General features: G+C 36.4%; 12 protein-coding genes across 12 annotated transcripts; 7 read left to right on the forward strand and 5 right to left on the reverse strand.

Moving 5' to 3' along the window:
- Window positions 1–71: 71 nt before the first annotated feature.
- Window positions 72–1111, forward strand: RHIMIDRAFT_208207 (uncharacterized protein; the record flags this gene model as incomplete). Its single annotated transcript, XM_023607040.1, has 2 exons — window positions 72–809; window positions 869–1111. 2 exons carry the CDS (start codon window positions 72–74, stop codon window positions 1109–1111), a joined length of 981 nt encoding a protein of 326 aa, XP_023461983.1.
- A 100-nt stretch (window positions 1112–1211) lies between these two features.
- RHIMIDRAFT_77204 (60S ribosomal protein L38) lies at window positions 1212–1896 on the forward strand. Its single transcript, XM_023615674.1, has 3 exons — window positions 1212–1250; window positions 1497–1680; window positions 1734–1896. Exons 1-3 carry the CDS (start codon window positions 1248–1250, stop codon window positions 1754–1756), a joined length of 210 nt encoding a protein of 69 aa, XP_023461984.1. The 5' UTR covers window positions 1212–1247; the 3' UTR covers window positions 1757–1896.
- RHIMIDRAFT_241791 (uncharacterized protein) lies at window positions 1854–2920 on the reverse strand (the record flags this gene model as incomplete). The annotated part of the gene is made up of 5 exons (XM_023609647.1): window positions 1854–1996; window positions 2047–2427; window positions 2491–2541; window positions 2593–2607; window positions 2701–2920. 5 exons carry the CDS (start codon window positions 2918–2920, stop codon window positions 1854–1856), a joined length of 810 nt encoding a protein of 269 aa, XP_023461985.1.
- Window positions 2921–4333: 1413 nt separating this feature from the next.
- RHIMIDRAFT_269552 (MFS general substrate transporter) lies at window positions 4334–6137 on the forward strand. The gene is made up of 5 exons (XM_023612139.1): window positions 4334–4580; window positions 4632–4645; window positions 4704–4932; window positions 5011–5422; window positions 5477–6137. Exons 1-5 carry the CDS (start codon window positions 4440–4442, stop codon window positions 5980–5982), a joined length of 1302 nt encoding a protein of 433 aa, XP_023461986.1. The 5' UTR covers window positions 4334–4439; the 3' UTR covers window positions 5983–6137.
- A 66-nt stretch (window positions 6138–6203) lies between these two features.
- Window positions 6204–7686, forward strand: RHIMIDRAFT_316213 (uncharacterized protein). Its single transcript, XM_023615046.1, has 7 exons — window positions 6204–6282; window positions 6334–6483; window positions 6538–6669; window positions 6725–7043; window positions 7095–7228; window positions 7283–7446; window positions 7504–7686. The coding sequence occupies exons 1-6, from the start codon at window positions 6229–6231 to the stop codon at window positions 7298–7300; spliced, it is 807 nt and encodes a 268-aa protein (XP_023461987.1). The 5' UTR covers window positions 6204–6228; the 3' UTR covers window positions 7301–7446; window positions 7504–7686.
- A 1726-nt stretch (window positions 7687–9412) lies between these two features.
- RHIMIDRAFT_241793 (uncharacterized protein) lies at window positions 9413–10451 on the reverse strand (the record flags this gene model as incomplete). Its single annotated transcript, XM_023609648.1, has 2 exons — window positions 9413–9807; window positions 10307–10451. 2 exons carry the CDS (start codon window positions 10449–10451, stop codon window positions 9413–9415), a joined length of 540 nt encoding a protein of 179 aa, XP_023461988.1.
- Window positions 10452–10980: 529 nt separating this feature from the next.
- Window positions 10981–12102, reverse strand: RHIMIDRAFT_269558 (GTPase of the Ypt/Rab family). The gene is made up of 6 exons (XM_023612140.1): window positions 12037–12102; window positions 11801–11962; window positions 11715–11748; window positions 11463–11656; window positions 11333–11413; window positions 10981–11284 (listed from the first exon to the last, which is right to left on the reverse strand). Exons 1-6 carry the CDS (start codon window positions 12071–12073, stop codon window positions 11154–11156), a joined length of 639 nt encoding a protein of 212 aa, XP_023461989.1. The 5' UTR covers window positions 12074–12102; the 3' UTR covers window positions 10981–11153.
- A 525-nt stretch (window positions 12103–12627) lies between these two features.
- On the forward strand, window positions 12628–14014 carry RHIMIDRAFT_241795 (peroxisome membrane protein; the record flags this gene model as incomplete). The annotated part of the gene is made up of 7 exons (XM_023609649.1): window positions 12628–12736; window positions 12791–12826; window positions 12879–13131; window positions 13189–13436; window positions 13490–13754; window positions 13822–13883; window positions 13953–14014. The coding sequence occupies 7 exons, from the start codon at window positions 12628–12630 to the stop codon at window positions 14012–14014; spliced, it is 1035 nt and encodes a 344-aa protein (XP_023461990.1).
- Window positions 14015–14118: 104 nt separating this feature from the next.
- RHIMIDRAFT_269562 (uncharacterized protein) lies at window positions 14119–14754 on the reverse strand. The gene has a single exon (XM_023612141.1). It carries the CDS (start codon window positions 14724–14726, stop codon window positions 14526–14528), a length of 201 nt encoding a protein of 66 aa, XP_023461991.1. The 5' UTR covers window positions 14727–14754; the 3' UTR covers window positions 14119–14525.
- Window positions 14755–14805: 51 nt separating this feature from the next.
- Window positions 14806–17683, reverse strand: RHIMIDRAFT_269580 (uncharacterized protein). Its single transcript, XM_023612142.1, has 11 exons — window positions 17528–17683; window positions 17310–17437; window positions 17205–17262; window positions 16954–17141; window positions 16635–16905; window positions 16265–16573; window positions 15565–16206; window positions 15404–15513; window positions 15259–15353; window positions 15077–15205; window positions 14806–15029 (listed from the first exon to the last, which is right to left on the reverse strand). The coding sequence occupies exons 1-11, from the start codon at window positions 17669–17671 to the stop codon at window positions 14845–14847; spliced, it is 2259 nt and encodes a 752-aa protein (XP_023461992.1). The 5' UTR covers window positions 17672–17683; the 3' UTR covers window positions 14806–14844.
- A 383-nt stretch (window positions 17684–18066) lies between these two features.
- On the forward strand, window positions 18067–18570 carry RHIMIDRAFT_184505 (uncharacterized protein; the record flags this gene model as incomplete). The annotated part of the gene is made up of 1 exon (XM_023605836.1): window positions 18067–18570. A coding segment is annotated over one exon (504 nt), but the record flags the coding sequence as incomplete, so codon positions are not given.
- Window positions 18571–19129: 559 nt separating this feature from the next.
- On the forward strand, window positions 19130–19467 carry RHIMIDRAFT_241798 (translocation complex subunit Sss1; the record flags this gene model as incomplete). The annotated part of the gene is made up of 3 exons (XM_023609650.1): window positions 19130–19241; window positions 19296–19366; window positions 19423–19467. The coding sequence occupies 3 exons, from the start codon at window positions 19130–19132 to the stop codon at window positions 19465–19467; spliced, it is 228 nt and encodes a 75-aa protein (XP_023461994.1).
- Window positions 19468–19910: the final 443 nt, after the last annotated feature.

Here is a 19910-nt window from a genome sequence, read left to right on the forward strand (position 1 = left end):
TGCTTAAATCAAGGCGGAGTTGATGATCTATTCATTACTGCTGCAATAAAATCCTTTTTTTTTTTAACTTCATGTTGCCAACATTAACGAATAGACGACTTGCTTTTATTATTAGTTGTAGTAGTAGTAGACAACGGTTAATAATTGCTAGACATGTGCCTATTGTAAATATACCCTTCAAAGAGAAAAAGTTCCGTGACAACACTACAGCATGTTTGTCGTCAAGTGTGCCATTTGCTCAATTAGACACATCAGATACATTACCTGCTATTCTTGCTGTCAATGAATCTATATTAACATATATACACAACACTGGTTTTCCCTGGTGGACAACGATTATAGCCAGCACATTATTATTGCGATCCACGTTGACACTTCCTATAGCCGTATACCAACAACGCAGTGTCGGAAAGATGATTGAGCTTGCACCCATGATCCAAAGCTGGGCCGAGACATTAAAGGTACAAGTAGGCAAAGACTCGAGAGACAGGGGACGGCCCTACAAGATGTATCAACATGAACTACAAAAGCAATATCGAAAGAAAGTGAATGCTATTTACGCTCAGTACGGATGTTCACGCTGGAAAGTGCTATTGTTGCCTTATGTGCAGATTCCTCTTTTTGTTTCCATGTCGCTTACCCTTAGGCATTTAACAGCGTATCCATTACCCTGGTTTGGAAGGACAGCCGAATTACCAGCTGATGGTCTCACTGACGGTGGATTAGGCTTCTTTACTGATTTGACAGCTACAGATTCAACTTTTATATTACCCATCTTGATTGGTGCAGGAAACTTGGTCAATGTGGAGGTAAGGCTATATGATGAATATCAAAGCAATTATCTGACATGTATCTGTAAAAATGATAGCTCAATGCGTGGTATGCGAGAGGCATGCAGACACCGCGACAAAAGTGGATGACAAACATATTCCGAGCTTTATCTGTTGCCATGGTACCTATTGCAACTTATGCTCCTACTGCCATAAGTCTATACTGGGTTACTTCTGCTTGGTACAGCGTGGGTCAGAACGTGAGCTTTAGAGTGCCTGCTGTCAGATCGACTCTTGGTATGCCTGCTTTACCTTCCAAAAAAATAAAAAGTCACGTTTAATTTCCATTTTTGGAATCTAAAAGAGGAAAGAGGGGTGTGCAGAGAAAACGGGGGCGAGAACTGCACAGACACACAGGCGGCCAAAGACCAAATCCATTCTCCTCCCTCTTTTTAATACACATTAAAAGCTTCAGAGATGGTAAAGATATCAACCAATATATAAAAAGAAAAGAGATGGAAGAGTTCATGTTGAATGGATGCCATGTTTGATGGATGGATACATTGGATGAAAGGAAGAAAAAAAAAAAAAAGCATTCAAGAAGCATTTGGAAATTTGTAATGAAATATACATTTTGCAACCATTCGGCATTGAATTTACTTTCATCTTTTTTATATAACAACCTAAACAAAAAGAAACAAATACTAAAATATTATATGTGTATAGCCTAAGCAAATTAAGGATATTAAGGAGTTCCTTGAAATTGCCCGCAGAAAGGATGCCAAGTCTGCTCGCGTCAAGAAGAATGCTGATTCTGTCAAGTTCAAGGTCAGATGTTCTCGCTACCTTTACACCCTTGTTGTAAAGGACAAGTCCAAGGCTAACAAGCTTAGACAATCTCTTCCTCCTGGTAAGCTTAATTTGTGTTTTTGCATAATCATGATTATAACTTTTTCTTTGTAGCTCTTGTTGTCAACGAAATCTAAAGCAATAACAAAGAGGAGAGACAGGCTTTACAATGTTTATTTAAAAAATAAATATTGAAAAATACACTTGTTTTTTTTTAAAGCAAAGAAAAGAGAGTTATACTGATATTTTTTCAGAGCTTCCTTTACTATTCTTCTTTTTGGATTGACCATGTTGTCTCTTTTCTAATTCAGTTTGAACCACTGTATTCTGTCGCCATATTTTTTCGAGTGAAGTCTGTTGTGATAATCCATGTATTTCTACCATCATATTTATATACTTGTTTTGTTTTGTTTTTGTTATGTTTTACCTAATAGTAGCTCATTCACTTCATCTGCAATATCATCTCTGTGCTTTTGACTTAGGACATCCTTTACCCTTTCATGTTCCAAGTCTGCATAAGCAATTAGATAGAGGATATTGTTTGCATATTCCTTATATATCTCATGGCATGGTTTAAGATGGTGCCGTGCAAACTCAATAGCTTCCAATGCGCCTGATGACTTTAATATCTCGATGAATTGTTGGCAATATAGCTTATAGATGATAAAATGTGATTTGGATGCATCATTTGTGTCTATTTGTGGTCTATGGGTGAATCTATTATATTCAGCTATCAAGCCTGGAAAATGCTTCTCCAGTAATGTCAATGCTTGTTCAATGTCACCGTTTTTTATAGAATCATAAATATCTAAAAGAAGAGGATACATCAATATCTCCACATTAATGTATTCCCTCTGTTTATTATCTCAACCTTTTCTTGCTTCGACACTTTCCCAATTGATGGTTTCTTCATTCAATGTGTCTAATAATGCTTAGTTCGACATCTGTATATATTTACACCCTCTTTTCTAACCTGTCTTCATATTAACTAATAAATAAATAAAAAAAGAGTGAATAAGCAACATATCCTTGGTAAAGAAAAGGGCTCACTTCAAACAAAAGCAAGTATATGTATGCTTACTACTACTACTACTACTACTACTACTATTACTATTACTACTATTACTGCTGCTACTATTACTGATAATACTACTGTTGTTGTTGTATTGATCCTGTATTGACAATGCACAACTATCTAATGTGTGCATTTCTTTTAATAGTGCTTTGGCTGAACCTTTATAGCAGTAATGAAGCAAGTACTCCATAATGATAGCTCTACTTTCTACGGTATATTTCTCCATGTGATTACAAAAAAAAAAAAAAGATAATGTTATTCGGATAATAAAAAGAGAGAAAAAGAAAGCCAGTTTTTCATGCGAGCTCACACAAAGGCCAACCAACCATATTCCTTTGTTTGTTTACATGTAAACAAAAGAGAAAATAAATAATAGCCCCCTTTCAGCTAAGAATTTCTTTCTATGCACAATGTATTATGAATGAACTTCATTTGGATAAAATTAAAACAACATATACTAAACCTTAAACTATTAATAGTATGAATTCATTCGCATCTTTCTTCATTTTTCCGCTTTAATGTGATTCTGGGCCACCTTGAAGCCTTTCATCTCATCAGTTGCTTGGTATAGTTGAACAGATCGAATCCGCCACATTTCGTCAGGCCATATTCTTTTTCAAAGTTTCTTTTGAAAACCATACCCACTTTACGGCCGCAAAACTTACGCTGCATTTTACCTTTGCCGCCTATACTTCTCTCTGGATTCCTGCTTGTGGATGAGCCTAAGTTAGACTTCTCGCCGCTTAAAGGAAATCAAAAAGCTTATTACTTCGCTAGTTACTATGAGATGTGTTATCATTTGAGATTTATTACGTTCTGCAATTGATTTGAGAATCATCCCAAAAAAAGCCATAAGCGTATCAACATGTCTGCCTCGCTTTGATCTGTCAACGGGAAGCAGTTAAACATGAACAGTTTAGCAGCATTGTACAGAGTGAACTGGGCCTCACTCCAGCCAAGTGCCTTACAGTGGATAGAAGTCTTGCTGCTTCAGTGTACTATATAGCAAGTCCAAGCTCAGTAATTGATCGTAATGATTTAATGTATTCTTGCATTTATTTATTTTTTTTTGCTGGCAACTTAGGCAATGGCTGCAGCCTGCAAGTTTTTTATCGATGAATTATCATTAAAATAGCCACCCAACTCTATCGTAAGAAAGCTTTAAAACATCTTCAAAGCGTCTACGATCCCAAGTGGATACTGTTGGTTTCTGTTTTGAGTTTGTAAAGACATAGATCGACAACAAATAAAGTAAAAAGGAAAGTGTTGCATATTAAAGTGAGATTAGAAGAAGGTTTTGTAGGGAGATTAGAACTGTCGTCAATGTTATCAACATCTGATACACGTCAAAAACATAGTGAACAAAAAAACATCCATAAACATCTCAAAATATCACTCTTATTTTGATCTAACCTCTGAGTCTAAATTCTATATTTTAAAGATGTTCTTGTCACAGATTATCTCGTTCTATTATGCTGAGATCCTGTATTTTTATTTCCTCCCTTCACAGCTTCCTTCATGTTGTATATTTGCCTATTTTTTACATATGGACTCTATCTTTAATCTTATTTTTCCCACTTTACCCCGCCAACATGTATAAAAAAAATCGGGATAAAAGGGAAAATGATCTGATTCGCCTAAAAGAGGAAAGCAATTTTGACCGATCAACTTGAATATTATATAAGCAAATATTCTGTAATAAAATTATAGAGTTCTCAATCTCTCTTTTTCATCGCTTATTTAAAATGTCAATTATTGAAATAGAAGGGAATGTGATAGACGAGAAAGGACCAAAAGAAGATACAATTTCCATCACATCAGAAAAAGAACTGAAGGAACCACCTGATGGAGGAAGAGCTTGGCTTGTTCTTGTAGGCTGCTTTTGCGTGAGTAAGAGGGGGGAAAATTGATTTACAGAAAATAACTTTTTTTTAAAGGGTCTATTTTGCACGTAAGAATATATTTAAACATGTATATAGAAAGCATGACTTTTTAAATGCTATATAAAGACAAGGATACAATTACGTATGGGGAATATTTTTAAATCATTATAATCAGCATGTATTCAAGGACCAAATGACAGCACTCTCATGGATAGGTTCGTTATGGTTAGCATTAGCCAATATCGTAGGACCCTTTTACGGCTGGTTTTCCGTAAAGGTCGGATACAAGTGGATGCTGATCATTGCTCTCTTTCTATGCACCCTATCCATGATGCTCTCGAGTATAGCAACTCAAGTAAGAACAAGATGGGAAAAAAAAAAAGAAAAGAAAAGACAGAGACCAAGACTCGAAAAAAAAAATTTTTTTTAATAGATTTGGCACTTGTACATCACACAAGGTGTCTTGTCGGGGATCGGTGCCTCTCTTGTCTGGTTTCCATGCATCAGTGCTGCTCAACAATGGTTTTCCAAACGTAGAGGCTTTAGTGTTGGCATTGCCATATCAGGATCAGGATTTGGTGGACTGATTCTGTCCAATATTGTGCAGGCAGCTATAGATCATGTAGGATATCAATGGGCACTTCGTATCATCGGATTCATTTCGTTTGTCTGTCTTGGTATCGCATCATGTACCGTTCGACCTTTGAATGAGCCTTCGAAACGAGAGAATGCAAAATTGACGATATTTGATATGCGCCCGTTTCGAAATAAGCAGTTTGTCCTGTTGTTCTGTATTCAATTCGTTGGTAATTTCGCATTCAATGTTCCATCAAGCTTCTTACCAGGTAAAGAGAGAGAGAGAAATTTTGAAGAAACGTCATTGTTAATGATTATAATAGCATATGCCAATTATCTCGGTTTGGATCCATGGATTGGTAGTAATATGTCTGCCATTATCTCAGGTGTCATGATTGTCGGTAAAATATCCAGCGGATTCATTAGTGACTTTGTAGGAAGAGCCAATATGACGTTCTTTGTGACCACAATGACGGGAGTGATGTGTCTTGCTGTCTGGCTGCCTGCAAAGAATGCAGCGACGATCTGGGCATTTGCTGCCATGTTTGGATATTTTGGTGGAGGCCACCTCACGATGGTGCCTGCTCTGTTAGGTCAGATAGTAGGTATGGATGATATTGAAGCAGCGAATGGGATGCTCTTCTTTGCTTGGTTTTTTGGCGGTCTATTTGGATCACCCATTTGTTCAACGCTTATTAATGATGGAAGTGATCACCCTACCTATTCGCATGCCATTATCTTTAGTGGTGTCCTCATGATCTTTGCTGGTCTCCTAGCTTGGACCATCCGTGTGATGAGAGCAGGATGGAATCCGGTTGTAAAAGTGTAGGACTGTTATGCAGTTTAAAGGTCAATGATATAAACATTATAGAATTATTAAAACATATATGCATTAATAAACAATAGCTAACCAAACAATTTCATGTTTTCTTGAAAGGGGAGACATAAAATGACAAAACATCGGCGTACGAACATCGTCTTTGTGTACCCTCCTTTTTTATTTATTTTTCGCTTTTATTTTATTTTATTCCTTTTTTTTCTTGTTCAAAATATATATACTCCTTTGAACTACTAAATGACGAGAATCTTAGATAATATATTTCTGCTATCAACCATTATACTTGCTTATGTAAAAACAATCATTACATACATCTTTATTTCGTATTTATACCCTTTCTAGGTAGCTTGGTTGATTGCATTTATTGGAGCATGTGTATTTAGAGTAGGTGTCAGCGGAGGAGCATGGTGGATTATTGTATATGAACTTTTAATCATCATTGGAGTCACTTGTATATTAGTCACAAACACATTTACTCATTATCGAATGATGGTAAATAAAAAACAAGCCCAAAAAAAAAAGCAACAAATAATGAATTGGATGTAGATTTTGGCTTTCTTGGGAGCCAGTATTTCCTTATTAACCATTCAATTGGATTATATTATACCTGCTTCAAGAGTATTTGGCGGTGGAGCAGGGGCATTTGCTACTGGATATATTATATTGATTATCATTCAGGTATAGTTCAGTCCAAAAAAAAAAAAAGGCTAAAAATAACATGGACTGTCTATAGTTTTTATGGGTCATGATTTTTGGTAGCGATCCAGAGAGCTATATTGGTCAATACGGACCTTCTCATTACGGCAATTCAGTTGGAATACAACATCATCGTCAACAGCAACCACAACAACAACAAGCATACGAAATGACGGGAGAAAAGACAATTCTTTCTGACCCTCCTGTTCAAACAGCAACAACACCAACAACAGCACCAGCAACAACAACAACAACACAGGAACCTAACACAGCATTATCTGCATCAAATCAAGTGACAGAGATGTCTCAACCAAGCCCTATTGAATATCGTGAAAAAGTCAAAGCCTTACATGCATGTAAGTTGATTTTGTTATCTATGATCAATTAGACTTATCAATTGAAAATAGATCAAGCAAACCCAGATGATCCCAATGAATTGAGTTTTGCTAAAGGAGAAGTATTGGAGATTGTAGATCGAAATGGCAATTGGTGGCAAGCACGTAAAACGGATGGAACAGTTGGTATTATTCCAAGCAATTATGTAAGTTAAAAAAGATGTTAGTGTCAGATAACATTAATTCTGCCTTTCATTTAGTTTGCTCCTCCTGCATAAATCGCGTCTTTGTTATTATTGCAGTTTTATATCTGTATGGAATCATTAAATATTAAAAAAAAAATGTTACAGGTGCCTAAATTAACCCTGGACTTTTGGTACACCTAAAGGTGTCGCATTTTTTTAAATACCCCCCCCCATATTAAGTACATAGCACTGATTCATGATCCATAATCTATAGTATTTACCAGCAGTTTCTGTAGTCAACAAAGAGGACGCAAGGAATGAGGCTAAAAAAAAAATGACGCTATTTTGCTGTAGAGGAAGCTCCATGGATACCATTAATCATGCGATGTAGCTTTACATAGTATGGCCATATTTCAACTTTGACGAAAGAATAGCCTCAAAAACTACTCCAAGATCACTACAAAATATAAGGATGCGAGCGTAAAAAAAAAAAAAAAAAAAAAAAAAAAAAATACATGAAGAATATACATTTAGTTTGTTTCGTGAATCAAACTAAATTAAGATAATTAACAACAAAGAATTGAATGTAAACTTGCGATTTTGCTATTGTCATGGAAACACTAATGCGCCCTTGTATATTAAAGTATTTGATGAGTCAAAGGATACTCCCATAGATATTAACACGTATTTGAATTTATTTTTCAAGGATGAATAATTGGTTTCTCTCCAGCTGTTATTTTTAAGGCCATTGGTAGCGGCAGGAACCTCTTTTTTGCCTTAACGACAGGCCTAAAATACTTTACTTGCTTATAGACTATTGCCAGGATGGAAATTGATTATAAGGGTTTATTTGTGTATTGAACATCTTTATTGATATAGGCACCATGACAAGCACTGTCTTCAACCTATAATCTGTTCCCATTAATTTGTTTTCAGTGCATTTGGCAACTCAACGCTACCAGCTGGACATATTTGCAGAGACTAATTAAAAGTGATGATCAATTAGCAAATACCCATTTTTTAATGTATAGTAATAGGTCTTTGTGCAAGCAGCTCTGCAAGTATATTCTTCCATTCGCTTTGTCCTGAGTTCTTTGCGCAGCGCTGTCAATTCAATAAACTGTCTCCATCTCTTCATCTTTTTTTTCGTCTTGATTAGGATGGCTTCCGGGCCCCATGCTCATCCTTGTCATCCATTCTGCTTTCTGGTATTTAAAGCACCATATTTTGATCATCCTTGTAGCCTTTCCTCCGTACTAAATCCATCAGATTTCCATCCATCGTAAGGTGCTGTAAAAAACAAGGTAAATTGTCACACTTTCTGAAGGCTTCTTTGACCAGCTTTTTCAATTGACTCGATGCACACTGCTGTATTCAACTTTACCTTTGTAAAAATCAGTAAGTCGATGACAAGCAAAGTGGATTCTTTTTAAAAAGAAGAAAGAAAGCATTATTAAATTAGGTTTTTGAATGTGAGATTTATAGGAAATATCAATGCTATTATTATGATTATCTGTCAATGCTATTAGGCGCTATAAAGAAATGTATGTTCTACTGCAAGGTTATACTCGAGTTATTATGAATGACTTGGATAACATTATGCCAAAAATAAAGACATTAGAGTAAAAAAATACGCGTAGCTATAATCGATTATGATTCATCAAAAGCCCATTTTATCTGAACTCTCATTGTTAGCCAAGTAAGACTTGGTCTAGAATAATTGCTTCAACTATGCCACATGACCTGGCTTTATATAGTTAAACCTGGTGTTAGTGATTTGCGTCGGATTGGAAGGCTGTTTTTCCATGGGGCCTCTTTTGATTAAAATAACGAATTTTATTTAATTAAACGTCCTATTGAGCACAATAAAAGACCACCCGGAAGAGATCAAAAGGTCAGTAATGGAGACTAAAAAACTTCTTCTGGGATCAAGGGTAGAGAACGTACTGGCGAAAAGGTACATGGTACAATCAGTTGCGATGGAAACGCTTTGGTGTCAAAAAAGCTTTTCTCAGTAAAGAAGCGTGCAATAACACATTGAACAGAAGCACTAGTACAACGAATAGCGCGAATCAGACGATCTGCGAAAGTGCCAAAGGCCATAGTCGACCTTGTCTTGGTGACTCCACTTGGGACACACTGGATCACGCAAATTTGCGGGATCCAGGGGATCGTACCCACTGCGAACAGTAGTTGCAAACTTATTTAGTTGTGAACGAAGCTCAGTCCCATAGTCATTGTGAATAAGTAGAGCAACGAGGTGGTGACCCGAATAGTGTATATCGAGAATACGGCTGCTATTGGTATGCAGGCGTCATAGTCGGCTACGTAATTGACTGAGGGGATACGGCGCTGGACAGGAACATAAAGGTATTTAAAATCTTGATGTGCAGAAGGAGAACTGTATGTACGAGCAGCAGCAGCTTGGCTTGGAAGACGTTTCGTAGCAGTTGGCCTTGCAACCTTAGTTGGCGGAGGGAGCTCAGAATCCGGAGGGGAAGGTCGCTTTTGGAAGGGTTGGCGTTGCCATGATGATTCAGGAGGACGGGTGACAGCGTAAAGATTGGCGGCGGGCAGTTCAATGGCAGGAGAAACCTGAGCTAGACGCTCGGAGAGAGGTATTTTCTTGCTGGAGTCGAGCTATTTCAGCCTTGGCAGCAGAAAGTTCTGCTTGTAGTTACTTCAACGCTGTCGTAGTATGGACGCACTTTCCAATTCAGATAAAAAGAATCGAAAAGTGATGAAAAGCGAGTGATTTATTTTTTCAGAACAGACATCATCTTCCTCTCAATTAGGCAAGGCTGATTACTCCTTTTCCACATATATATTACTTTTGTATCACGTAAACTTCAAAAGGTCAATCCTTTCTTATGAATTAAGTTACTCGTATACAAGGCTTCAAACTCTAATTTAATGTACAAGGCATGACCTCCTCTCCATACTGTGATTAAATTAGTTAATCGTTTTGCCTTTAGACTGTTCTTGGTCACTTTGGATTTTGTATATATACGACATATTTCTTTTGCTTAATGCTATGAAAAAACCCCCTCTTTGGGATCAAGGGTTAAAAAAAAAAGCAAAAGGGAAAGGAATGCTAACGACACTGCTTAAGCCATTCGAGGGGAGCTTCTGACCATGTAGATGGATAGTGAGGATAGCTGTGGCCAAGAGAGCGCCAGGCCCGAATGGTACTGAGGGGGATAATAGAAGCATATTCAGAAGGGTCTGGTATGGCCTCAGACATAGAGAGACGTCGGCAAATAATGGTGCAAAGTTGAGCATAGGATGTCACGGACGCGGTTTTGCCACCAGGGTAGCCAACCTAACATTCGTCCTATACAGCGGCTACGTTCTGCGTAGGTCATAAGAGCATTGTTTTATTTTTTATTTTTTTATCACCTAAGTTTATCACAGAATACACACACATGTATTATTTCTGAGGAGCATTCCAACGCGCGATATCGAGTATAGTAATGAAGAAAAAATAGTGTTTATTAAATGATGTTTATTTGGAATAGATCGTGCTTTGATGGTAGAGGGCAGTTGAGTCTATAAATTCTGGAAATGATACATATGTTTTCTCAAACTGTGATATTTCTGTATTAACCATTCGTTTACTATCATTATCATGATGACTGCTATTATGTTTGCTGTCTATGAATGGATGTTTGAATGTATTCATAAGGTGGTTCAACAGTTCGCGAATTGTATGAGATTTGCGCATCATTCAAACAATAGCAAAGAAAAAAAAAAAAAAAAAAAAAAAAAAAAAAAAAAAAGAAAAGAAAAGAAAAGAGAAAGAAAAGGGGGAAGAAAAAGAGAGAGGGGGGCGAGAGAGTGTGTATGCTTGAGCACTTAAAGATTCGTTAATATACATTTCACATGTGGCCATTCGAGGCTCACAAGAGATTAAAATCATATCAACAAAATATTCAGTTTATTAAGATTAACAGCATCCACCACCCTGTTTGGCTTTCTCATCAGGTGTTTGAGAGACAAGGATGGTTTGTCCAGTAGTAGGTTTGATTGTATTGTTGGATGATTCCAAAGCCTTGTTGGATACAATGCGATATATTTCTATAAATATTATTAGGATGCCTGTATACATTTAAACTGGATAAATACCTGTTAGAATTTGCTGAAACGATTGATCAACATTAGTTGCATCCAAAGCAGATGTCTCAATAAATGATAATCCATTATCAGCTATATATCATGTAAGTAAGTAATTGTCAACTAGATCATTTTAACTTACAGGCAAATTGCTTGGCTTCTTCTGTAGGAACGGCTCTCAGATGTCTCAAATCACTCTTATTACCAACAAGCATAATAACAATATTAGAATCCGCATGATCACGGAGTTCTTTTAACCATCGATCAACACTTTCATAAGTTGAATGCTTTGAGATATCATATACTAACAAGGCTCCAACAGCACCACGATAGTATCTTTTTTCTTAGTTGTTAGTGTCTTTAACATCATTTCTTTTTCCTCTATAATACTTACGCACTAGTAATAGCGCGGTATCTTTCTTGACCAGCTAACAAAAAAGAAGTTATTCTTACATCATTCCCTCTTCTATTTCTTTTTACCTGTATCCCAAATTTGAGCTTTGATCACTTTATTATCTACTTGAATACTTCTAGTGGCAAACTCTACACCAATAGTACTTTTGGATTCCAAATTGAACTCATTACGAGTAAAACGACTTAATAGATTTGTCTTTCCAACACCTGAGTCACCAATAAGGACAACTGATAGAAAATAGAAAGTAAGTATATAACATGTCTCCTTTTTCGGTCCATTCTAATCTATAAAGTGTACACACCTTTGAACAGGTAGTCATATTCTTCATCTCGACTCATTTTTTAAAAAGAAAAAAAAAAAAAAAAAAAGATAAAGAAAAAAAAGAGAGAAGGAAATCAAGCGCACCTGTGTCACCATTATCTCCAAGTCACATAGACAAGTAAATGTCAAAAAAGAAAGCACCTCTTGTTAATGCAAAGCTGTTGTGTAAGTGAATAATTTGATTTTGATAAATAATTGATCCACTATTTATCCTTTTTGAATTCTTTTTTTTTTTTTTGTTTCTATACCAACAGAAAAAAAAGAAAGAATCTAAAATATGTGTTTAATAATAAACAAGTGTCCGTCCGGATTAGATCAATCCGGCTGGGTGTCAATGTGTAATAAAAAACCTTTTATGGGATCATGGGTAAAAAAGAGAAAAAGAGAAGTTGTTGAATCATTTAAAGAGTGGTTGTCCATATTAGTTGAGGTATCACAGCACAGTGATGCAGCTGATTCAGCTTATGGAAGATGGTGCATACTATTGGCCGGCATGATTTTCATAAAGTACGACATCTAACTCCGGAATGACTGTATGTGAAAAAAGGGGGGTGGGCTTTCCTTTCTCTTTATGCTACCAAGTTCATTATTACACTTTACCAGTAGACAAAAGAACCGTTATCCTTCTTACATCAACACATTTGAGGATACTCTAAGAGCACTTTCTTTATTATTACCTGGTATATATCATACATAATAATGGATTGACAAGAGAGACTAACATACACTCAAAGGACGTTTTCAAGACAGCGACCTTTGTTCACAAACTAGTAATTGATGATAATGTGGATATATACGCGTCTATTAACCTTTTAACAAAAGTACTTACAGGATTGAATCTCATTTCACTGGCACACACAAAAGTTCTAGTTGAAAAGCATTTGAAGACACAGGCTGTTGATGGATCATTCAATGCTCGATTCATTCAAAACTATCAGACCAAAAGGCTATGCCGCCTAGCCTCCTGGACATTAAGCATCATCTCCTACACAGAAGTCATCGTAGAGATGCTTTTGAACAGAAGAGTATCGCGAATGTCTCGGTGGAAGTGGATCACAAGCATAGAAGGAATAAAGTATGTACATCATCATATCCTGCCCTCCTTTTTTTCTGATATTTCTATAATTGACAGATTTCTACTTCGGCTTGCTTTGTTTTATGGAGCAAAACGGAAGATGGTACTTCATCCAACACATTATATAAGGAACGTGGATCCAGATACACTCGATCTACAACACAGAGATGATAAGCTCGAATTATCACATCTTGACCCAAGAACAGGAACAGCTCTATCCAGAGAGCGTGATACAAAAGCTCAGAGCAGAAGTGGATGGTCCCATATGGGCGAACTGCTGTGGATGGTACGACCATTGGTTTATGGTAATGGCATAGGGATTGAAGAGCATACTCAGTTGTCTGACCTTACTCTTTAGCGCTCATGATTTTGGTTGAACAAAGAAAGGTATCGGCTCGCTCTGATCCAAAAGAGGTACAAGGAGACGAAGAAGAGCAGACAGAAAAAGATGAAGAGTCATTATCATGGAAACCATGGCTAGCATCTCTCTGTATCGATTGGATATCTTTGATAGCAGTCAATATGCAGATTCCAAACCGATTGGAAAAAGAAGAATTGAAGAGAAGAAGTTATTTATTTCTTTATTATTTCCTTAGAGGACCTATGTACACAAAAGTTACAAGGTACTTGTACATGAAAAAAAAAAAAAAAAAAAAAAAAAACAGGTATATTGACTTTAACGTGCACTAGGGTACTGTTAGATAGATTTTGCGATGCAACAGAACATAGACCTATTGTTTCCATTGTTACAGGTAGATCCAAATTAACAAAAAAAAAAGATAAAGCGTTTCTCACGGATATAAATGTGTATATTTGAATAGCTGCATTGAATGACTATAGGCCATTCTGGCAAGACTCTTATTTCTACACGTCTGGTTCATAGATTGAATCCTTGATTGAAATGTATGATTTTCCTAGTGTTCAAGCAAATAAATAAGATCATCCCCCTTCTTTATATCTTTACAACTTTTTATCTATAAATGGCGTGTTTCATTTAGGCTTTGTCATCTCTAAAGCTCCGCATAATGAATGGTTCCTGCAAAGTTCTCTTGGTGTGAAATACCCTTGTTTAACTATTCAACTACAAACACCCTGTTTGCCTCGATGTATTGTCTGTATTAAGTATTAAATTTCTTTTATTTTAGTGCATAATGATTATTTCTTACCCTCTCCTTCTCTCCCTACTTCTCATGATATCCTGTTACCCAGCTGAACGATCAACACTGGTTATATATCTCTGAAATGTATTGCCATAGGCATCACGAATTATGGAAAACAATGTGATATAGAGTACAAGAAGAAAAGGATCGCGTTTATTTATTTATGAATATATACTTGTGTGCGTGTGTGTGGGAATAGAAATAAAACAATACGTATATACAAAAAAAGTTGAATTATACACCACCACCACTTCTGCCAACATCTTGTACACTAAGCCCATCATTTGTCTGCTTCCATCCTTGTCTTGTCTGATGATCTCCTTTCATATAATGACTATGTGCTTTTGCAGGTCTTGCTTGACTACGAATGATTGTTCCAACAAGTGCAATCGTTGTTACTGGGAATACGACGTAATTAAAGAACTTTCCGGGCATATTTCAGAAATATAAAAGAGAAAAAAAGACAGAAAAAAAAAAAGAAAAGCTAGAGTTTATATAGTTTTTTTTTTTTGAATGCGTAAGTGAGATTCATGCATTCGGAGCATGAATTAACTTATAAAAACTTAACAAATCCAATAGAAACTTGGTTGTTGACATTAGATATCAAATCAACTGCTTCTTTGATAGAACCAAATAACGTTTTATCATTGCAATCAATTTCCATTTTATCTTGATGATAGAGCTCTCGAAGTTGTTCTATTTGGTTATCAAGTAACTTTATCATCTTGAAAAATGAATCTAGTTTGGGTTATTAATTACTCTTTTTTTTAAAATTATTGACCTACCGTTCATTTCCTTGTCTTTTTCTTTACAAAAATAGTAATGATATAGCCTTAAAAGAAGGGTAGCCTCTGCTTTGAATAGAGCAGGCGTATGTGCACACTGAATGACAATATCGATTTCATTTATGGATACTTTACAAAAGTAGTTAGCACTGATCTATTCTTCTTTTTTTAGCAAAACTCACGCTTTGTCAACTTTAACATAATTGGGCTTGCTGGAAATGACGCTAAAGTAAAATAAGCTTGTTCGGCATGGCATATCATATTCTTTATCTCATCCCTTGTGTTCATGTTAGTATTTATATGCTTTTCATTGCTTCCCCTGCTTACATCCTGCGTCCTTCAGAAAGCAAATTGGCTAAAATAGATCGATACTGTTCATTCGTCATCGACGGATCAACTATACACCGAATACTTGACTGCTTATAGTTCAATAATTTCTATAAAAGACAAATGTTAACTACATCATGACAAAGTATATCTTAAACTACTTGATGAAGAGAATCAGGGTGTTTTCTCAATAATCTTGCAAATGGATTTGTTTTATCCAACAATGTTAAAAGTTGATATGACTGATTTAGCCTATTTGTTACTTCATCTAGTCCTCGTCTTTCTATACTTTCAATTAAATCTGAAGTGCAAGGTATGGCAAAGTGAATGTCATCCACGATCATTTCAGCTAATGGGAATCTCAGTTCCTTTTGTTCAGAAGATATCATGATTAGAGTACAAGTGGCCTTCAACGGTAAAGAGCATCGATTGAGATCGAGAGGAATGTCACGCTCCCACACAGAATATCGTTCCATATGCTGTTCATAGTGTGTTTCGAAGCCTACGACAGGCACATATTGAGTCATACCAGCATCCTTTGTGGATACCTCGAACGGAAACAGGTCAAGCGATAATTCCCAATGCTCTAATTGTAGGAACATTGAGGTTTTTATGCAAGCGCGCAAATAAGTTACTGGCTGTAAACATGTGTTGGCAATCGAGGCTGGCTTGACAACAGGACATAGAGTAAACTCAAAGCCTGTGTCTTGTAATGAATTTCCCAACCCTTTCTTTCTTCTTATGTCGATACTCTGAATAGCATACAGCGTTTGATTGACAGAGACCAGTTTATCATTTAGTTCCTATTTCCCAACAAAAACATAAATGTGGTGTAAGGAGGATACTATTCTTCGTTCTCACTTGTTCTTCTCTTTCCATCTCTTTTAGACTTGTTTCACCTAATGCCAGCTCTTTCAGGGCATCTTGTATCAGAACATGAATCGCCTCAGGGTTATTTCCAACTGAAGTTGCCTCAGGGTTGAATTTGACTCTTTGGTATTCGCCATTGTCACACAGCACCTCTAATGTAATCCTATCAAGGATCCTTAATGCTGACACTTGGTTTAAACCTTGGAATGGTAATAGTTCCAGCTCAACCTCCCTTTGATTAAATTTAAAGGACATCATGGATACTTTGCCAATTCCATTAGACACAACATAATTAAAATCCTAAAGAATGAAATGATCGATTCAAGACCAGCATCAAAACGCGTATGATTTTTTCTCTTACCTGAATCTTGTCCAAGGAGTAAATTGGAGCTTGGATATTGAACTGTTGAAGATGAACAGTACTGTCATCAACAAACTTGTAGTACATCATTATGGTTCCCTGGTTACCAATCGCCAGTATACCACTCACTTCTTCTGATCGAACTATCTCTATGTACTTTACTTTTTCATTGTCAAAGGCTATCAGCTTCAGATCTTGGACAAGATTAGCCTGGCTCGAGTTACGACAAAAGACAGCTCCTAACGCAGTACCATAAATAAAACCTTGGTCCCTTTTGAAGAACTGTTAGCTAACGAATGCGTTCTAGTGTATGTATTACTTTATCGAAAAGAACCGAGCGATGACTGGATCCAAGTTTTGATAGAATTGATGATAGGTCACCTTTGAACTTACGCCACCTAAGTCAGCAGGAAGTACTTTACCTTGATATATCTCACATTGTTGATCAGAAAACATGTAAACGCCACTAGGGTCGGCAGAAGCAATATAATATACTCTTTCACGAATCTAACATAAAAAAAATACTGTATCAGATATACATATGTCTTTGATAGTCAATAATGTCCTAACCTTTTGTAATTCATAATGATTTGTCTCAAGCCTTGGCCTTTTCTCTGCTTGTCTAGTACTTTTTTTTTAATAAGTGAGAGAAATGCAAATAGAGGATATATGTACTTTTGTTGAAAGACATTCCACAGATACACATTACCACGTTTTGTTAATAGATAACATACACAGGCTTCTGTCTGCTCACATGAAATAATGGCTTGAGATAAGGGCTCATCAGGTAACTTGGTTGTGATCTCTCTTCCTCCCACACACACACACACAAAGAGGAAAGGGGAGGTAATTTTAGTTTTATATGGAATCAATAATGTTGCTCATTATGTTACCTCAATGTTGGGAGAGAATATCGTTTGGTGATCATTAATAATAAAACTATAGTTATGAAAAGAGCAACCTAACAAGTGACACGATCTGATGTCATTTGATTCAATATTGAAGGAATGCTCAATCTTGGTTTCGATCCATTCCATAAGTCCCGTTTACAAGAAAAAAAAAAAGAAAAAAAAAAAAAGAAAAAGTATGCAGCTGGAATAAACCACTTTTGGTGTAAGGGCAAGAGAAATGAATACCAGATATACGTACACGGTCCTCCCTCTCTCTCTCTTTGTTTATCAAGGAGATAAAGCGATTGAAAAAACTCCTTATCCTTTTCAAGTAAAAGGTTGAACAATAAAATATCTGAAATTAAAAGGCGTCTTTTATGCTGAGCGTTGTTCTTTTTTCAAAATCGCTTACTTGTGAAGTTTCATGGCAGTGTCTTCATTTAGATCCTCACGATGGGATCCTATACTTATAATAGCTCAAGTAAAATGCAAAATAGAATAAACTACATAAAAAGCGCTTCTGTTCATATAAATGTATATAGATTGCAGCATTACAATCACTAATATACATCATCCTGAGCATCATTCTCTTGGCTGCAACCATACTCACAGGCACTGAATTATCCCTCGACCTCATCTTTGTAGATACAGAAATTCGAGCAGACACAGGCTTCGGTTGGACTGTACTCATTGTCTGGATGGTGAGTGCATGTGCCAGCATACCTCTTCTTGTACTCATTGTTCAACGAGCAAAACAAATTCTTGATTTCGTGTTAACATTTCATTTTTTCCACTTGATCTTTGTCTGGAAAGTATCTCATCATTTTCCTATAAGCTTTACCTGGTGGGTACTTCAAGTCGTGGATATTTTGATTATGACACTTGGAGGAGAATGGGCATGTATGCATCGAGAAATGAAACCGATTATGATACATAGTAACAACAGTAACACACGGCAGCAAGCAAGTGGCAGCACGAGCATCATGATAGATGATCATAATGATGATTCAGCAGAGATTGGAAAAAAGAAGAGAAAAACCTCGGATGCGAATGTAGAAGACAGTGTGGAACCAGAAGATAAGGGCTCATTATTGACTGCCATGAGTAAAGCTAAAAAGGCATTGTCAAGTGGTCATAGTGGCAGTAGTAGTAGTCATCGTTATGATGTGATACCAATGAAGGATATAGACGCACATAATGAAGTGTAAATAGCAATAAATCATATAATAATAATATTCCCTTCCTTACAAACAGTATATTTTAATGCAGCAAAGGGAGTACTTCTTAAATGCAGCGAAAGTGTGCCTAATATGCATATGTATTCCAAAGTTAGAAACCTTTATATGCGGTATGCTCGTTATAGGTACATGAAATGATCTCTCTCTCTCTCTGCTTTAGTGCCATATATTTATTTGAATTTAAAAAGCTCATTTGCAGGTGATTCACCGTAGAAAAGGCAAAGAGGACTGACGTGTAACCTGGCTGAATGTCTCTTTCTACTTGACGCCATTTGATTGGCTGTAATAACGTAAAAGCCAATTAAAATAATATCCACATTTTTGTATTTCTTCTTCTTTTTCCCTCTTTCATCTACAAAATAATAAAATGAGCTCATCTGATATTAAAGAAACTGCCCAACAAGCTATCGACGGACCCAAGCAATTCTTTAAAGAAGGTGTTCAATTTATCAACCGTTGTAAAAAGCCTGATCAACAAGGTAACTAAAGAAAAAAAACCCTGCCATTTGTTCATCTTTGACACTTGTAAATAGAATTCTTAAAGATCACTCAAGCTGTTGCTATGGGTTTTGCTGCTCTTGGTGCTTTAGGCTACTTGGTTAAGGTAAGTTTATGATACAAAAAAGAAAGAGGTAAAGGAAATATAACGTGTTATTATAGCTCATCCACATTCCCATCAATAACATCCTTGTCGGTGGTGCCTAAGTAAAACTAGTCTTTCTTTTTTTATTACTCGAATAGTTTTTGTATATACATATAAAATAATTATTGCTTACGCCTGCTTTAGAGCTTGATTCACAACTTGATTCATTTGGTAGTAAATATGGACTGAGTACATCTTGTTTAATTTGGGTGGCAGTTTCCTCAAGAGAGAGACATCATTGACGTGTGTGTGTGTGTGTGTGTGTCTAATAGTGATGATTTATGACCATTTTGATCAACATTATTGCCCCACATCAACATCTATTTCCATCTAAATGACTCTCTCGTACCATAGCTCTTTCACCGCGCTTAAAGAGCAGGTATACCACAACATGAAACATTCTTTCTTGACCTATTGTCACTAAAGATATGCGACATCTTTGCTCAATCTGAGGGATCAGACCATGGCTTCTTTAGGATATGTCTACTCATCAAAGAGGGTTTTT

The sequence above is a fragment of the Rhizopus microsporus genome, assembly GCF_002708625.1.
Source record: "Rhizopus microsporus ATCC 52813 unplaced genomic scaffold scaffold_25, whole genome shotgun sequence".
Classification (NCBI taxonomy): Eukaryota; Fungi; Mucoromycota; class Mucoromycetes; order Mucorales; family Rhizopodaceae; genus Rhizopus; species Rhizopus microsporus.

Bases quoted from the DNA above. Each gene is read 5' to 3' on its own strand.
- RHIMIDRAFT_77204 (XM_023615674.1), top strand. The intron at 1,681-1,733 runs GTAAGCTTAATT...TTTTCTTTGTAG, and splicing joins TAGACAATCTCTTCCTCCTG to CTCTTGTTGTCAACGAAATC.
- RHIMIDRAFT_269552 (XM_023612139.1), top strand. From the start codon at position 4,440: ATGTCAATTATTGAAATAGAAGGGAATGTGATAGACGAGAAAGGACCA. The intron at 4,933-5,010 runs GTAAGAACAAGA...TTTTTTTAATAG, and splicing joins TCTCGAGTATAGCAACTCAA to ATTTGGCACTTGTACATCAC. The intron at 5,423-5,476 runs GTAAAGAGAGAG...TGATTATAATAG, and splicing joins TCCATCAAGCTTCTTACCAG to CATATGCCAATTATCTCGGT.
- RHIMIDRAFT_316213 (XM_023615046.1), top strand. From the start codon at position 6,229: ATGACGAGAATCTTAGATAATATATTTCTGCTATCAACCATTATACTT. The intron at 6,484-6,537 runs GTAAATAAAAAA...AATTGGATGTAG, and splicing joins TTACTCATTATCGAATGATG to ATTTTGGCTTTCTTGGGAGC. The intron at 6,670-6,724 runs GTATAGTTCAGT...GACTGTCTATAG, and splicing joins TTATATTGATTATCATTCAG to TTTTTATGGGTCATGATTTT.
- RHIMIDRAFT_269558 (XM_023612140.1), bottom strand. From the start codon at position 12,073: ATGAGTCGAGATGAAGAATATGACTACCTGTTCAAAG. The intron at 11,749-11,800 runs GTAAAAAGAAAT...CTTTTTTGTTAG, and splicing joins AGCTCAAATTTGGGATACAG to CTGGTCAAGAAAGATACCGC. The intron at 11,414-11,462 runs GTAAGTTAAAAT...CATGATATATAG, and splicing joins AGAAGCCAAGCAATTTGCCT to CTGATAATGGATTATCATTT.
- RHIMIDRAFT_269562 (XM_023612141.1), bottom strand. From the start codon at position 14,726: ATGCCCGGAAAGTTCTTTAATTACGTCGTATTCCCAGTAACAACGATT.
- RHIMIDRAFT_269580 (XM_023612142.1), bottom strand. From the start codon at position 17,671: ATGGAATGGATCGAAACCAAGATTGAGCATTCCTTCAATATTGAATCA. The intron at 17,142-17,204 runs GTTAGGACATTA...TTTTTATGTTAG, and splicing joins ATCATTATGAATTACAAAAG to ATTCGTGAAAGAGTATATTA. The intron at 15,206-15,258 runs GTGAGTTTTGCT...ACTTTTGTAAAG, and splicing joins TATGTTAAAGTTGACAAAGC to TATCCATAAATGAAATCGAT.